At 40.1% G+C, this 18,302-nt stretch overlaps 1 protein-coding gene across 5 annotated transcripts in view; it reads left to right on the top strand.

Annotated features, from left to right (window-relative positions):
* Window positions 1-8,218, top strand: part of GNB1 (G protein subunit beta 1) — a 40,437-nt gene extending 32,219 nt beyond the window's left edge. For 4 of the 5 annotated variants that reach the window (XM_080631045.1, XM_080631043.1, XM_080631041.1 and 1 more), the window contains 4 exons: window positions 2,216-2,417; window positions 3,150-3,366; window positions 5,952-6,063; window positions 6,452-8,218. In XM_080631045.1, the coding sequence (XP_080487171.1) occupies window positions 2,216-2,417; window positions 3,150-3,366; window positions 5,952-6,058 (526 nt within the window). In that variant the 3' untranslated portion in view covers window positions 6,059-6,063; window positions 6,452-8,218. The remainder of the gene's footprint in view (window positions 1-2,215; window positions 2,418-3,149; window positions 3,367-5,951; window positions 6,064-6,451) is intronic. The other variant, XM_080631044.1, reaches the window with a different exon arrangement.
* The last annotated feature ends 10,084 nt before the right edge of the window (window positions 8,219-18,302 follow it).

Below are 18,302 nucleotides of genomic sequence, written 5' to 3'. Positions count from 1 at the left end.
TCATTGAGAACTTCACCTGACTGCCATGATTTTTCAAATATGATGGGCAGTGGCTTAGCAACTTCATTTGCCAGCTCTTTCAAGACCTGCAGATGGATTTCATCAGGTCCCATGGACTTGTGCACATTCAGGTTCTTAAGATAGTCTCAAACCAGATCCTTTCTTACAGTGGGCCTAAGGTCTTCATTCTTGCAGTCCGTGCGTCTGCCTTCCAAGACTCGGGTGGTGTGGTCAGAGCATTTGCCAGTGAAGACTGAGGCAAAGGAGTCATTAAGAACCTCAGCCTTCTCCAAATCCAGGGTAGCCAGTTCTTCTGATAGCTTCTGGGAGGGCCAACTTTGTTGCTAGTCTGTCTTTTATTTGCAATGTAACTATAGAATCCCTTCCTATTATCTTTCGCATCCCTAGCCAAGTTTAATTCTAACTGGTCCTTAGCTTTCCTAACATGGTCCCTAGCTTCCCGGACAACATCCCTGTATTCTTCCCAGGCCACCTGTCCTTGCTTCCACCTTTTATAAGCCTCTTTTTTCCCTTGAAGTTTCCTCAGCAGCTCATTATCCCTCCAAAGAGGTCTCCTGGCCCTCCTGCTGCACTTCTTCTAATCGGAATGCAACACTCGTAGGAAGTGATCCTTGAGTGTCTACCAGAAGTCTTGGGCCCCCCTGCCCTCTAGGGGTATATCCCATGGAACCTTACTAAGCAGGTTCCTGAAGAGGCCAAAGTCTGCTCTCTTGAAGTCCAGGGAAGCGAGCCTGCTGCACGCTCTTCTCACTGTCCTGAGGATCTCAAACTTGCCCATCTCAGGATGGCTACAACCAAGGCTGCCCTGGAGCATCACATTTCCAACCAGCCCTTCCCTGTTGGTGAGCACAAGGTCAAGCATGGCACCTCTCCTTGTCAGCTCCTCTATTACTTGCAGAAGGAAGTTGTCTTCCACACAATCGAGGAACCTCCTGGATTGCTTGTGCCGGGCCGTACCATTGCTCCAACAGATGTCAGGGTGGTTGAAGTTCCCCATGAGGACAAGGGCCTGTGACCATGAGGCTGTTCCTATCTGCCTATAGAGCACTTCATTCACAGAGACCTCTTGATCAGGTGGTCTGTAACAGATCTCCACAGTAATGTCCCCCATCGCTGTTCTTCCTTTAACCCTGACCCACAAACTCTCTGTTGACTGATCACCTCTCCCCAGACAGAGTTCCATACTCTCCAGCCTATCCCTAACATAAATGGCAACTCCGCTTCCTGGTCTGCTGGGCCTGTCTTTTCTAAAGAGCCTGTAACCTTCCATTCCTATGACTCCAGTCATAGGAGCCATCTCACCATGTTTCTGTGATACCTATTGTATCATATCCCCATAGATGTGCACACATCTCTAATTCCTGTTGTTTGTTCCCCATACTATGGGTGTTTGTATCTGAGCTGAGGTCCAAATGAAGCCAGTTCGTAGGCTGGAGCAGCTGAAATATCTCTGCATTGCTCTGAGCATTTATTATAAGTACTTCTCCTACATAGTGTCAGTCTCTTTGAATGCCCATATATTAGTTCACTGATTCTTAGTAGCTATTGAATACATATGGGATTTAATACAAAAATGTTTCTAAATATGGGTTGGTGTTTCGTTTTGTTACAGGGTTTGTTAAAATTATGCCCTTAAGAGAATCAGCTGCTTTGAGTTACTGTAGTAGCTCTACAGTTCTCTGGATAGCAGTTTGTCCTTGACACTTGAGTTCAGCCAAACTTCAAAGTACGGTTTCAGGTCATCTCTTACTTGCCTTGTGCAAATCTGCTCCTGATGGCTCTGCTTTACCTAGAAATTACAGAAATTAAAAAGCCTGAATCTTCCTTCAGTGTATAGACCTCTTGTTAGGGAGGTAATAGCGTTATTTCATCCTTTTATACTCTTTGATTATGACTGTACTAGTGATTTTTGCTGTCTCAGAAAAGCTTGAAGATCACAGACATAACTCAAGGTTGCACATCCTCAGTGTTTTTTTTAAAAATGGGAAATGATGACTCAGCTTTTGCTGTAGCCTTGTCATTGCTGCTTTAAATTGTTTCACTTGGTTTTTCTACCATTGGTTTATTTTTTTATTAATACTTTAAGGAGTTCTACTTTTTAGCAATGATAATAAATTAACAGGTTTAGACAAGAATTGCTGTCTTCACCTTGGAGCACCAATGTGTTAATATCTACCTTCTTAATTCTTTCAAGCGCTCTCTGGGACATAGAAACTGGTCAGCAGACAACTACATTTACTGGGCACACTGGAGATGTCATGAGTTTGTCTCTTGCTCCTGATGCCCGGTGTTTTGTTTCTGGTGCCTGTGATGCCTCTGCCAAACTGTGGGATGTTAGAGAAGGAATGTGTCGGCAAACCTTCACCGGCCATGAGTCGGACATCAATGCCATCTGTGTATGTATCGACTTCAGCAGAGACCATGGGATTTAAATTCGTATTTTTACATTTTACTGGTCTCAGCTCTTAAGCATGTACTGTATGATGTAGTACTATGGCATGTTTTTTTAATTGATAATTTTTATGGCTGGGGAATGCACCTGAAACTTGTACAACTTGAGATCACTTGAGGTAAATGACAACTGACTGTTCTTCACATGCTCTTACTTGCCAGTAGTAGTGACTGCACATTACGCATTTGGATAAATTATATTTTATGCTTCTGATACATTTAAATGTAATGGTTTAAAAGGGAAGTAAAACTGATGGACTTTGGCTAATGGAAATCATTATTTAAGCTCAACATTTGTTTTACCCTAAAATTGTTAAAAATAATGAAAGTTCCTTAGAAGCTAAACATACAGAATGGCCTCTCCTATTTTATCACTGGGTCTACATCCCACTTTGTTAAAAGCACATAAACGATCAATATAAAATTGGAGATGGTGAGTTAAGGTCAGCTCTGGTGTAGTCATTTGCAGGTAGGAGTTGGGAATATGATGATGTTGCTTAAACAGATGAAACCAGTGTGTAGAAAAAAAAAATAAGAGGAAAAATCCAGTGCTGGGGAGGTGTACACTCTTCTTTACCGCTTTCTTTTTTTGCACTTGCTCTGCACAAAATTGTGTATTCAGTGAGACAGAGGAATCAAGTCTGAAATTGTGTGTCTCTCTTCCTCCCTCCTTAAAGTTCTTCCCAAATGGCAATGCGTTTGCCACAGGCTCAGATGATGCTACATGCAGGCTTTTTGATCTTCGGGCTGATCAGGAACTTATGGTTTATTCACACGATAACATCATTTGTGGCATCACCTCTGTAGCATTTTCCAAGAGTGGACGTCTCCTCTTAGCTGGTTATGATGACTTCAACTGCAATGTCTGGGACACGCTGAAAGCTGATAGAGCAGGTAAATGTTTTTTTGGGTATAAATATTATAAACACAGTGGGACACACTGAATGTGAGTTGTTATTGAGTGTTCCCTTCCTCAACTTTAAAATTCTGTGATAACGTGTTTCGGGATGACCAGTGATGAAAGTAGATTAATGATGATAACAAATAAAATGGAATACTGCTTAAGGATAGAAAGGAACAATGGATGATTGCAAACAGGAAGATTGCCACTAAAAACAAGGTTTTGGTGGCTATATTTGTAGACTTTATGGCATTGTTTGTATTAACTGTTCAAAGCAAATCAACATTAACATAGCTGTTTGTAGAAAAGTTGGGGTTTTTGTCCCCCAATAACTTATAGCAGTAGCTGTAGAGACAACCAGCAAAACAGCAAGCACTGTGGAGATCAACTTTTGAGGAAATGAATATGAAATCTATGGTATGAAGATTTAGGTAATTTAACTTTAGTTCTTTAAAGTGAAAATTGTTTTAAAAAAAAAAGGAAAAAAGATATAAATTGAGCCTCAAATGTTTTGCTACTCTTATTAGAACAGGGGATAAGAACAAGAACCTATTGTGCAACCCAATAAAAGCTTTTAAAATTATCCTAGGTGGATTTTAAAAGCAAACTAAAAGCACTAGCCGAATTACACCACAGGCTGGGGGAGAGGGGGGAACCAACCCAGACACAAAGAAATACATGATCCTACCAAAATAGTTTCCATTGGGTTTGTTAATTCCTTTCTCCAGCAACCAGATTTTATTCTTTGTTTCTCCTAAAATTTATGATAGTTTTTGTCAGCGCTCAGAAGTTGAAGCTGTGGACTCTTGGTTTCTATATTCTAAGATAACTTTTGGTTTTATTTGCAAGTTAATGTGCCAGATACAACTATTTCAGTACTGGAATGCATTTTATGAATCAGTTTGTGTGTTGAGATTTACAATTCCAGATTCTTATGCTTTGATTATTGAGACATAAATGTGTATACAAGCCTGTGTGGAAATGAATTGAGACATTTCTCTTGGTTAATGTCTAGGTTAGTTTACAAATGGCTGTGTTTAAGTACTGTAAAAACAAGTATGTAGGTCTTCCTGTATTTCTGTACTTTGAAAGACCTTCAGTAAGAAAAAGGAGGTGGTGATCTTGCTTGCCTATAGAAATGAGAAACAAGTCTTTTTCTACTGATCTGGGTTTACAGTCCATATATGTGTCAAGTGCGATTCTTTACTACCAACTTTTAGGATTGATTTAAACTTGTTTATTGAGTATTTTGCATACTGAAATGTTCTGAGACTTCAAGTTGCTGATGAGATTTGACACTTGGACACTTCTATCATACCTGTTTCTATATTAATCACCTTTGTGGTTATGTATTTAGCTCAAATGCATGAGACTTCTCAGTGGTGTCTTTGTTTTACAATATTGCAGTGCTTATTAATGTTGATGGTTGAGTGAATGTTGATATATTAATGCTTTTTCCACAGTAAATTTTAGGTAACTCTTACGTACTCATGCTAGCTCTGGCAGCAGACTTCTGTATTGCACTGGATTCCCAAAGAATGTATAGTGTGCTTCAACACTCAGGATTTGGCTTCTGATGTGGCAGAAGTGCATGATGCTGTCCTGAGGCTTAGACGCTTGATGGATTTAATAGGATTTGGAGACTCATGGTGTTACTCACACAGCATTTATTGCTTTTATCAAGTATATCACAAACGTTACTTCTTCAAACATCAAGCATCCTTGTGTATGAATTAGTCACTTGTACAATGTAATTAACAATAATACTAACTTTTAAACGTTACTTTAAAAACAACTGACTTAATTCATGTTTTGTACTAAAGATTGGTAAAAGAAAGGAGAAAGCCCAAAATATGAATGAGGAGAATTCTAAACACAATGTGATTGAGGTATAAAGATTAATTTTAAGTGTACTAATAGCTTAGTGCTGTGGGCTGAAAAGCACTTGAATATAATTAGGTTTTCTTTTTACCTACTTGAAACTGTTAAATTGAAGAGGATAGAGGAAAATGTTGTTTATTTAATTTTTCTGCTTGGTCATAATTTTTTTTTTTTTTGATAGTACTATAATTGTAACAGATTTCCGTATTGACAAATACATTGTATGTAGGAGTTTGTCTTGTAAATGCTTGTAAACATAGATAAAATTAGCTGAAAGAATGCTTTAGTGTTCATAACATAATTCAGCTTAATTTACAATTTTACACACTAAAAAAAATCTAACTGATCTTTATCACTGTGGAGAGGAAATACAAAGAGCTATGCAATGCATGGTTGTGCTGTATTTATTGCTATGACATTGTCAGCAGAATTTTTTGGGGCTGTGATTTCACAATTCATGAGAAATCAGTACAGGTCATAATGTGGGGAATATAGAAGGAAAATTTTGGAGTAATGCATTTAGTGAATTATTCCATTGTGGAGCCACCCAGTTGTATCTAAGTTTGTGCTTATTAAACCAAAAGCATTTAAAAATTCCAAGCATGCCTATTCAGGATTTTTTAATGTATTGGTTGAATGATCCAGTCACACATGTCTCAAAGTAATGTACATGTTTGTTACATGTTCTTTCTTACAGGTGTCCTTGCTGGTCATGATAACCGTGTCAGTTGCTTAGGTGTGACTGATGATGGTATGGCAGTGGCAACAGGATCATGGGACAGCTTCCTCAAGATCTGGAACTGAAGTAGGTAGGTATCCAATTAATTAAGGCTGTGCTTGATTGGGATTTCAGAAGGTTTTTTTCCAGGCTAAACAATGCTGTTTTACTGATACTACGAGCCTGTAGTTCAGATTTTCAGTAGGAAAGTCACTAAGAAAAAAAGAAATCAGTTTGTTATTAAAGAAGGCTATTTGTTTAATGTATGCAATGGCATTTTTTGTGATAAGCTATTTTGGCATGTTTTATTTTCCTGATAGGGATGACTATACAGTCTTTTGAATCTGGGTTGGTAAATAAATAGCATTCTTGAAAATGGCAAGATAATGGCGAAATGTGTCAGTTTAGTGAGGGCAAAGCTTGATGCTTGCTTACACATTATTGAAGTGCAACTCTTAATCAATCTTTCTGTGTGTCAGAAGAGCGGTGGACTCCATGACTGGAAGAAGTTTCCAACAGTTGAAAATTAAAAATGATAGCATATCCAATCCAACCATACTAACTTGGACCCCCATCCTCCCAACTTCAAAGGGCAAGATCTTTTCCGTCTCCTGTTGCTGAAATGAAGAGCACAATTACCTTTCCAAGAAGAATTTTTGTGTTGTAAGCAAAATGAAATTGTGCATTCCTTCTGGGACCATTTTTTTTTCTTTTCTGTCTTGAGAATTAAAAAATGAATCACTATCATAAAAGCATGACCAGAAAATAAACTTGAGCATAATTGTGAAACAGTTAGCTTTCACTGTAGTTTCCAAGTTGAGGTTAAGGACTTTATCTTACACACTTGCAAATTTTAAAGTCATGTTTGTAGCAGGATTTTTTTTCAAGTTTCCTTTTTAAATACATTTCTTTAAGTATTTAATTGAGCAAACCAAGGGAGTCTTAGCCCAAAGCATCTGGGGGTTGTTAACACTGTAAATTTAGTCCCTAATTTTATTTTTTTTTCTAGTATCACAGATAATTGTTGCACAAAACTTGGCATATATAGGATATTGTTAAGCAGTAAGGTAACCAAGCACATGCTGTAAAAGGTAATGAATGCTTGTTTAACGAATCCTTTCACCTTTTATGGATAGCAAATGCAATCCTTGGTCCCTCTTGCACCCGCTCTCCCCCCCCCCCTTTTTTTTTTTTTTGTTTTTGTTTTTAAATCTGTTTTGAATTTGTCCACTTGAAAGGGCAGTTTCTATATCCTTAACACTATCCTGTAAGTCTCATCAACCAGGAATCTCTGTTTTCAAAAGAGACTTATCCTACACCTGGGTATTAAGTCAATTCTTTGTGTATGAAATGATGTACAAATCAATGTTTTGAAAATAATGATCTTGAACTTTTTAAGTTAAACAGGAAAAAAAAAAACCTTTTTTGATTGTTTGCCATATTGGGTGGGTTTACTCTTAGAATCGCATGCTGTAGAAATGCTAAAAAGTGCATATTGGACTAAGTCCTTAGATGTTTTTTCTTTGAAGAAATAACCTGTTTAAAAACTGTAACCATTGTCGCTGTATTCATTTATTGTTGCTACTCTGTGCATAAGTCTCTGAAGAACTCAAGTACAAGCTATGCACGTTTTGGAGTAGCGTGATAAGTCACTTTTTTTTTTCCTCTTTTTTTTTTTTTTTTTTTTTTTTAAATTTTTATTTTAAGGAAATGGCCTGTTCAAACAATCGCTGTCAAAGATTCTGGGGTGTGGGAGGAGGGAACTTAGACCATCTTCTTTATAAATCAGATCCTCACAGCCAGTTCCTCTTGTAGGATGAGTCCTTTGCATCTGATCAGAGTCATTTTTGTAATGAGCAGGTTTTCCTGGCTTTTTCAAATAAAATGTTAAAAGCAGCAGTGTTTGGACAGCAGATTGTTCTGTTAAACTTTCCTATCTTCTCACTGTATCCAGAAATGCTCCTTCCTAGCAGCAGTAGTAGCTTTTCTCCATTTTGTTTTTTCTGCAACATTCTGTACAAAAATGTGCTGTAATTGTGCGTTAGGCCTGGATTTGGCATAAAAGATGAATTCCTTCTTACTCTCTTTCATGAAACAACTCTGTAGAGCTTTCTCCACGCCCTGTATCCCTCTTCACCTTTTGTATTTAATTTTAAAGTCAGTGTACTTCAAGAAAGCTGGATGCAAGATAGATACTATATTAAAATGTAATGTTATTTAAGATGTAATAAAGCAGTTTGACATGAGTTTTGACTGATCTGTTCTGCAGCTTTTTGTTCAACCCACAAAATGACTTCTGGCAGGATTTGAGTTATGAAACAAGCATGTGAGAAAAGTGTGTGATGCCCGAAAACAAATTGTTAGGTATTTTCAGTTGGCTTTGATCTTTAATGGTTCATGTGGTATACATAATATGAACATGAAAATGCTTTGTGGGATATAAGTGTAACACCTTAAGTAGGAAATTAAAGCAAAATGTTCAGTAACTTGTTTTAAAATTTCTGTGCCCTTTTAATAGGGAAAGAATTGAGTGGAACGTCTTGTGTTATTGCTATTTGAGGATGTTGTCATTGTTAGCTGTCCTTACTGTAGGTATTGAGAAGGGGAAGTAGCTGTCATTTTAATGCTCAGTAAGAACAAAGTCTCCACAAGGCAGAATTATATCTAGGAGGAAAAAAAAGGACTTTATACCGACAGAAGCAAATTCCTGCAACAGGAGGTGTTGAAAGGCAGTTGGTTTAACAACTTGGTATTGGGCCACTCTAGGGTTTTATTTTGCATTTTTAGTAGGTAAAGTCTCTTCTCTTGTTCTGACCTAAACAAAAGTGAATTTCTTCCCTCATTTCACATCAACTAAGAGAAATTCCAGTGCCATGGCTTGGTTTCATGCCAAACACGGTAATTCTTGGCCTCAGTGAAGTTTTTAAAAGCTGTGAGAGTATGGAAAATCTGATGGTGATAATACTTAACTAGCAGCCTTTAACTGTGAGCTTAGGGTGTTTGGACTGCAGAATACTGGTAAGTAGTTCATGGATGGAAATGCTTAAATTTGGGAATTCAAATTTCGCCTTTTCCAATTCCAGATGGTATAGCTATTTTTTTCCCTGCATGTAGTATACTTTTATTCCAACAGATGTTTCATATGTGCCTTTGTCTAGTCTATAATAAAATCAGTGCAGACGTGATCTCTCTTACCTTCCTAAATCTCTATCCATATGTTAAATTACTGCTTGCTTGTGCTGAGAATGCCTTTGCTGGTAATAAAATACCTGCCAAGATAGCAACTTTTTGTGTCAAGAGGCTAATGTGCAGTGTGATATATTTGAAATACAGTTGCAAATGCATCTTGTTGCAGACAGTGCTGCTGTTAAATATGAAGCTTTATATTATTTAAATATTTAAAATCTGCATGCTTAGTTATTCAGAGAGCTGTAGCTGAGGAAAAATTGGTATGCAAGGCAGGAAGCACTGAACTCTTGCATCTTTGACTTTGGGGTTTAGATAGCCTTTAATTTTAGGTGGGCTTGGATCAGTACCCAGTTCAAAATGGCTTCTGTAATCTTACCTATAGCAGTCATAATAATATAGTAGCTCCTCCTGTGGTCTTCAGAAAGATTCTGTCTTAAAGATAATTCTGGGATGTGACAAAAGAGCAGCTTCACCTAGCTGCTGGGAAACTTTTAGAGCAAGGTATCATAAGCTGAGAACTTTGATACGTGAGAGAGATTTGTCTCTGCTTGGTCTTGGTGGCACTGCTTGCAGTTTCTTACTTGTGGGCTCGTGAGTATTTGATGTGTGAAAGGATGAGGAGTGGTGTCTTTGCAAAGGAGGATGGAGTGAAATTCTACGAGTTTAAGAAGCCTGTTAGGTGATGATGGGCAACACTGGTGGAGCTGAGGTATTCAGGTAACGTGGGTGTGGGGGTGGGAAAAGGAGTTACAGTTGTCTGGTCCTGGCTTGGTGTCATGGTTTAAGCCCAGGCCGTAAATCAGAACCACGCAGTCCACTTCCCCCCCACACCTTTCTTCCCTCCGCTTCTGGAGGGACGGGGAGGAGAATCAAAAGAATGCAACTCCCATGGGTTGAGATAAGAACAGTTTAATAACTAAGGTATAACACAGATCACTACTGCTACCACTAATAGTAATAATGATAAAGGAAATAACAAGGAAGAGAATACAACCGCTCACCAACCGGTACCTCACCCCCACCCTGCCATGATCTCGCCCTTCCAGGAACTCTCCGTTCTACATCCTGGGCATGATGTGCTGTGGTATGGAATACCTCTTTGGCTAGTTTGGGTCAGGTGTCCTGTCCCTGCTTCCTCCCGGCTTCTCCTCCTCCCTGGCAGAGCATGAGACTCACAAAGTCCTTGGTCAGGGTAAACATTCTGACCAGCAACTGAAAACATCGGCTTTATCAGTATTATTCCCAGGTCGAAAGTCAAAACCACAGCACTGCACCAGTAGAAAAAATGACTGCTACTGCTAAACCAGGACACTTGGGAAAGTGTGTCATGGTAATAGCATGGACTTCCATGGGATTGGAATCCTCTCATGGAGCTGGGGGGAAGGAACCAAGTGAAGGAAGAGGTAACAGATGTCTTAATTTCAGTACCTAGTGTTAAGACTTTTAATTATAATGTTTTTTGTAACTCATGGCCTTTAATTTCTTTGTATATTAAATATATTTTAAAAGATCTGAGGTTCTACTGCTAGTGAAAGAAAAGATCTGAGCTGGGCATCCTAACTTCAAACCGTTAAGTGCCATGGGGTGTATGTTTAAAATCAGCTGTGAAACATACTTAAAATTACTGATTGAATCATGGCCTACAAGAGCCAAAAATAGAATTACCTGGTTTCTGGGAAGTGGCAGAGTAAATAAGAATAATAAAACCTGTCACCCTTGCTGTGTAACTTGGACTGGAACAAATCAGGATCTTGTGTGATACTATGACTGACACTCTTTAGTGTAGGTGTAACCAGGAATTCAGATTTTGAGGGGAAAGAATCAAACAACTGACTAAATGAACAAGTTTTAACAGCAATTGGTTATTTTTGCATAGTGATGCTCTGGGTTATTTAGGGCTTGATTTTTTTTGGTGGAGTTTTTTTTTTCATCTTCATATAATCTTTAGAAAGTCTGCTTCTGCTTTAAACATCAGGCTCCTCAGTGGATCTGAGTTGGTCACTATATAACATTCCAATGTGTGAGAATCCTGAAGTATGTGAAAAGTTGAATTTTTCTTGGTTTAGGGTTTTATGAGAAAGGGAGGAAGAAGAGCTGGAGAAAGTTTGGGGAGAATAAGCAATAGATTTCAATTCTAATGTTCTGGAACAGGGATTCTTACTCTATTGCCTTGTCACCTCTGCTCAGAATGGCCCTGTCACATGAAAATTCCCCATATACTCAAAGATGGGAGCAGACATTCTGTATCCTGAATGGCAGCTGCTTGCATTGTGTCAGATGTGCTGCTTTTTCTGGCAGTGTTATTTGTTGATTCAAATATTATTACTTTGGTCCATTTAAATATTATTAGTTTTGGTACCTGATGAGTTAGAAAATTCCTGCTCTCTTTCCAGACTTTTCTTAAACATTACTGGATGCAGTCTTGTCTTCTCTTACTGTTCTTGTGAAACCCGATCTGGTGGTAAATCACTATCCATGGGTCTGCTCTATCAGTTACTTGTACTGAGAAATTGAAGGCCTTGCTTCTGGCATGGCCAGATGTTGTTCTAGGATTTACTGCTTGTGTTAAACCATTGCACCAGGAAACACTGTTGAGACAATCTTAAGTTCCTGTTTCCTGACAGGAGATGGTGTGTGACAGGCAGATTTCTGGCCTTGTGACCATTAGCTGCCAGCTAGTTTGTAATGTCCGCTTATTTAAGAGTGTTGAAACGCAGACAAGGCAGCTGTTTCTTCATGTAGCACTTACTCTGTGGGTTAAATCACTTTAGTGGAAGCAGGAAAGCTTGAGCTTTTCATGGTGATTCCTAGGCTCCTAGAACGGGTTGGGCTGGAAGGGACCTTAAAGCTCCTCCAGCTCCAACCCCTGCCACAGGCAGGGACACCTTCCACTAGAGCAGCTTGCTCCAAGCCCCTGTGTCCAACCTGGCCTTGAACACTGCCAGGGATGGGGCAGCCACAGCTTCTCTGGGCACCCTGTGCCAGCGCCTCAGCACCCTCACAGGGGAGAATGTTTTCCTAGTACCTAAATCTACTCTCTTTTATCTTTCAGATTCTTAAACTCTTGTCAAATATAGAGAAATTGTGGAGTCCCAGATCAGGGGTTGGTGTTGCGGAGTGCTTCCTCTCTGACAATTGTGGCCCGTTCAAATATGTCCATTAAAGGATGCCAAAATTCAATCATTCTGAAACTGTCTACTCAGCTTTTCCTTCAAATGTTCATACTAAAAAGTCTCTAAGGAGTATTTTGAATGTGTATGGGATAGTAACACAGATTTTATTTGTAAAATTATCCAGTATGTCGCTTCCATGAGGGAAATGGAAGCTATTGAAATGTGAATAAAAGCTGGGTGAGCTTCTCATTGCTTAGAGAGCTGGCTGCTTAAAGCTCACGCTTTAGAAACACCGGCCCTGCAAAATGCTCATTCAGGCTTAAACCGAGTCAATTTTGTCATGAAATAGGAAAAAAAGAATCTTTTTTCTTTTCCTCCTGTAATTATTCATAAGCCATTTGCTCTAGATTAGTGCAGTGTGATGTGATTTACCCCAAAAGGTAATCTGTGGAGCTGGAAGTGGAAAATGAAAAGTTTACTTGATGTAACAGATTTTTAAATGATAAAATAGATAAGGGAGGAAAAAGTCTGTTAAAAAGGATGAACCATTCAAAAAGCTGGGTTCCTGTGAAAATTGCATGCGGAAGTACAAACAGTGCAGCTCCATCTGGTGGTATAAAACCTGAAGATGGATGGTCAGTGGATGACAAAGAAGCCTGTACTGAATTTGACTGCATTATGTGTTCCAAGTACCCCCCAAATAATCCCTCCTTCGTAAATCTTCAGAGCCCATTGGAGGTGTTTTGATTTTTCCATAAGCACTTAAAAAAGCCCAAGCTTTCCCCAATGTTCCCGTTGATGGGGATTTTCTAATTTTATGTAAAAACTTGAGATGGCAGAGGTGAAGGGGTTAAAAATCAGCCAGTGTTACCTGGAGCAGGGTCTCTTAGACAATTTTAAATCCAAGTCTTGCTTAGAAAATAATGTATGGAAATCATGAAGAGCCTTGGTAATTCCATGCCCTTATCTCTCTCTGCTCCCAGAATTTCTGAGCTTTCTCTCACCATTTTTGACACACTTGTCACAGCTCTAATTGCAGGTGCTTGCTCTTTTCAGCTTTCCTCCTCTGCTTTAAGTAGGAATTAGAATATGACGTTTCTAATTAAGATAGCTTGATTGACAAGGTATTCATGCTGGGATTGGATTCTGATGATGTCCGCTTCTGTTCAGTGATGTAGTGAAGTACCTTTCTGCAGTACAAATGAGTATTGCTATGATATATTCTTGTATCTGATAGAACCATCACATAAATTCCAAGTCCCTGTTTACAAAAGCAAATGTATTTTAAGATCTGTAGAATTCTAATATTTAGCTTTTGTTTCCTTTGCAAAATAATGATTCATGTTGAGTGAAGAGCAAGTAGGCAGCAACAGATCCTTTTCTACACTGGCTGGTGCTTGACAGAGTGAGTCATACTGTAATAATATATAGCTGCATATATTTATCTAAATTTTCATTGGTTTTTCCCCATAGTTCCTTATCTTTTTAGTGATTTACTTTCTCTAATGATATAAACAACACTGAAACAAGGTCCAATGGGAATAACCACATTTGATTCTTGCCTCCCTGAAGCTGGTGCTTAATTCCATGACAAGACAACATGTACAGTGAGTGGCAGACAAAATCTGACATTTAAAATTAGTCAAGCCTTATAACGGCAAGATTTTTGCCTTGATGCAAGATGGTGCCTTTCCCAGAGGACATTGAATGGTGCCTGCGGCATTAACAGATCTATGTCTGCATTTAAAAACAAACTCTTTCCTGTGGACCCTTCCCTGTGAAAGTGGATCTTGTGAACCTATTTAAATATTTCATTTTCATCACCTGGGTTATGATATTTTTACTGCTCCAACTACAACAGGAGGGACAGGATCTCATTTGTGTATTTAATTTATTTTGTTGCTACGTATGTTATGTAAGTTAAGTTTTACAGTTTGAGGCCAGAAATCATGAATGCATGTGCTCACATCATCAAACAAGGGGAAAAAAAATAAATCCTGGGAATAAAAATCTCTTCAAATAGTATCTTTCACCCCACTTTGTTTTTTGCCTTCTTCACCCTCTCACCTTCCCTTATCTTCTTCAGAAGGGCTTGGGAGGACAAAATTCATCACACCTTCTGGCAATGGAAAAGTGAAACTAGCAAGTGGGTGACCTTCAGCTCCAGCAAATACCATCACTCTCTTTGAGTCAATGAAAATTCAACCTTACACTGATAAGTATTTTCCTGTGTTTAAGCATTTAACATTTCCTTTCACCTTGGTAGCTTCTTTCTGAAAGCAACAAAAAAATAGGTGAAGGAAGGAGTCAGAAGGTGAGGTACTGAGCTCCCCCTTAGGAGCAGCAGTTCTACCTTCCCTCTGGCTTCTCCAGCCCCTTCCAAGTTTTCTTGTAGAGCATGAACTGTTTAACTGTTAAACAGCAGCTGTTCTTTCTGTAGTGGGGACCTGAGCTCTTGAATGAACAATAGGTATTATAGGAATGATGTCTTGGGGAGTGATGGACAGCAGTTTGCACTAGTGAGAGAGCTGGGAGCTTTTCCAAGGATGACTGTATCATTTAACTGAACAATTCTATATTTCATCTGCTGCTTGCATCAGATGTGTTTAATCTGAAAATCTTGTCAAATGTTGTCTCAGGTTCATGCTGTCAAGTAATGTGAAAGAATTTCCTAGCGTATGCGTTATTACTGAGTTACTTACAAAGGAAGGCCAAAGAGCTAAGAACATTTGACTGTGGAAGAAAATGAGTGAGATTCATCAGCCAGGACGGTGTCAGTTGCAGTTCTAAAAAGTGATGTTGGAATTAAAAAATGAGAACTGCTCAACCGAATATCTTCCTCTTCCTGTGGCTTATTTCAATCAAGTGATGGTATCAGACATGGTTACAGGAAATGGAGCAATTATAGAAAGACTTCAAGGAACAGCTTATCAGAATTGAAGGTTAAACTTTCATAAGCAAAAGGATCATTCTTGTTCTTTGAAGCTTGTCACTGTTCTATACATAATGAGTAACTTAACCAGAAATACTAGCTGAGAGCCAGGCAGTCCTCTAACCTCAGCTCTGATCCTGGTAAAAGAGAATGTTCCTCACAAGTTGTGCAGCTTAAATTAATAGGGATAGCTTCTCATTCTCTTCTAAAACATAAATTAATACTGTTGGGCCTGTTTTAGAGTGTGGCAGCTGTATCCTCCTTACCCTTAATTCCAAATTATTCTGTCAGCTCTTTTGCTTCAGCTATCAATCATCAGTTAATATTTGTGGTGCACACTGAATGGAAAAGTGTGTAGCCTTAACTGCAGTTAAGGTTAGCAGTGCAACTGCCAAGAACTTCAAAACTTTTTTGTCCTCATGTTGGTTCTAAACAGTTTAACTTATTAATACATTATCTTTTATGCTTTGCTGTTTGCATTTTGAATGGTGATCAGCAGTGCTAGCAACAGCAGGCAGTTCAGCTTTCTTTTGCAACTGTATTGCAGTAGCATGCTGTTTGTAAAGAAGCCTCTTTATCTGAACCACTTTCAACATTTTTAAGAAATCAAAAATGAAATCCCATGTTAAATCTGCATGTGCTCTTTTGAACTATCTTGTTGACTTGATAATACAATGCTTGCTCATGTCCCTCCAGCTAAAAAGGCAAAAAGCTCTCAGTAGAGTTCCTCACACTCCCATGAGGAAGGAGTTTTCTCCATTTTGTATGCAGGGAGTCTGTGGCATGGAGATGCCTGTGATTTGCCCTGGTCACATAATGGCTGAGTTGGAACACAGGCTGGCTCCCTGACCTGTGGTTCTGTGTTCATGTGAAGTGTATTCCTTTGCCTTAGCTCTGCCTGCTTGACATCCCTCTTGCTCAGGCTGTTGACTCTTGGCAGTTGCCATCATTTTCCACCATGCAGAGTCACTCTATTGAGCACCAGGAGATGATGGCAACAGGATCACAGTGGGATTAGCATGACGTTCTCATGTTCTTGGAGGAAATGTCAACTGTAATGCATTTGGGTGTAAACCAGGAAAAGCATAAATATTCTTAATTTTAGTTTATTTTAGTGTAGAGAGATAATCTTAGGACTTAGTTGTGTTTGGTCAAGCTGTTCACAGGACATCCTCTGCAATTATATTGAGGGGATTTATGACCCTATTCCTCCTACTCAGATGATAGCCCTTTTTTTCTTGGTATTGAGAGGTTTTAATGCTTTTGCAGCATGGAAATTCAGCTCTGTGGAGGAAGATGGGATCATAAAATAATTGTCTGGGCTCTCTGAAAAGTTATGCAACTGGGCAGCTGCAACACATCTGGAAGTTGCTTGGATCTTTCTTCCCTCTCCCCCAACTTTTCCATGTCATAAAGCCAACAACTTTCATTCAGTCCAGCACTGTTTAGGATCCATTGATGAAACAGAATGGCTCCCTGCACTATTGCTGACTGAAATGAAGAGACTTATGATCCTGATGGCAAGCATGTGCATTAAGAACTCATTCACAGTAGTGCCATGCATTATTTAAGAACTTTGTTTGCATGAGTGATCAGGTGCAGGCTCTTCAGATGCTGGGTGCTGAAGATCATGCCATATTTGAGCACTAAATAATGCTTTTCCTAGACTTGTATGACACTTGGGGTCTGGCTTCTGACCTTATAATCGTAACTATGTAATTTGCTATCATGTTAATTCAGTACTTTGATTTTTGGTCACATGTTGAAATTTGAAATTTTGGTTTTGATATAATGTATGACACAGTGTGCATGAATTTTCTGGTGTATTTTCTGGAAGGAAACAAATATGAGCACAACACCCTGAAGTTCATCAGAAGCTTTTTAGCTATGAATTTTGATTCCTATTAATTTGTAAGCAGAAGCCAGCACAACTAACCAATGAGTCAGTCAGCTGATCGGAGCTAGCACAGCTAGAGCCGGAGCCGGCACGCTGCAGAGACCACGAGGTTCAGCAGAGATTAGGAAAATCAGAGGGGACAGCGCAGAGACATCGCGATTCCCGACATCTCCCGATCCCTGAAGCCCCAGCAGCCCTTGCGAGAGAGCGGCTGACGTGGCAGGGGGCGTTCCCGCGGTGACGGCGACCACACCCCTGCCCCTTGCCTTGAAAGAGCCTTTGGGAGGGCAGCGACCGGTCGCTGCCCACCGGGCGCAGGGAGGAACAAGGAGGTTGTGTTGCGAACCCTGTTGCTGGTGTCCCAGACTGCTGACCAATATGGTCGCCTCCAGAAGGAGAGCTTGCAGTAAGGAGACTGTAGCAACTCAGACAGAGATCCCGTCCCAAACCGTGGCTGTTCAGGTCTCTGGCTGCAGGGAGTGCCAGAGCCTGCTGCTGCCGAGGGAGGGAGGCCAGCATTCCACCTGTGTGAGGTGTGAGCAGGTAGAAGATCTGCTTAGATTGGTGGCAGAACTTAAAGAGGAGGTCGAGACGCTGAGGACCATCAGGGAGTGTGAAAGGGAGATCGACTGGTGGAGTAACTCCCTAGCGTGCCAGCAGGAACGGTTCCAGGGAGATACCCCCCACAAGGGGATGGACCCCCTGTCCTCTCAGACAGAGGGGGATGGCCCGAGACAGCCCCTGCCCTGTAGCTGTCACGCAGAGGTAGGGGACCAAAAAGACGATGAGGGCTGGAAGCGAGTTCCAGTTCGGAACCGTGGCCAACCCTCCTCCCTTCCTGCCCTGCTTCCCCAGGTGCCCCTCCGTAATAGGTTTGAGGCCCTGGATCTTGATGGAGAGGTAAGTGAGGATGTGGTGCAAGGCCAGACTACAAGGTCACATAGGAAAAGGCGGTCGACTTCGTACCTCAAGACTGCCTCTGACAAGAAAGAAAGAAAAATCATTGTTGTAGGCGATTCCCTTCTGAGAGGAACAGAGGGCCCGATATGCAGAGTTGACCCTCATCATAGGGAAGTGTGTAGTCTGCCTGGAGCCCGGATCAGGGATATCACCAGGGCGCTCCCCAACCTGGTGCACCCGACAGACTACTACCCACTGCTGGTCTTCCAGACAGGTGGGAGGGAAGCTGCTTTCCGCAG

Source organism: Psittacula echo (genome assembly GCF_963264785.1).
Source record: "Psittacula echo genome assembly, chromosome: 17".
Taxonomy (NCBI): domain Eukaryota; kingdom Metazoa; phylum Chordata; class Aves; order Psittaciformes; family Psittacidae; genus Psittacula; species Psittacula echo.
Note: the sequence above shows the minus strand (reverse complement) of the source record. Positions and strands in the feature narration are given on the sequence as shown.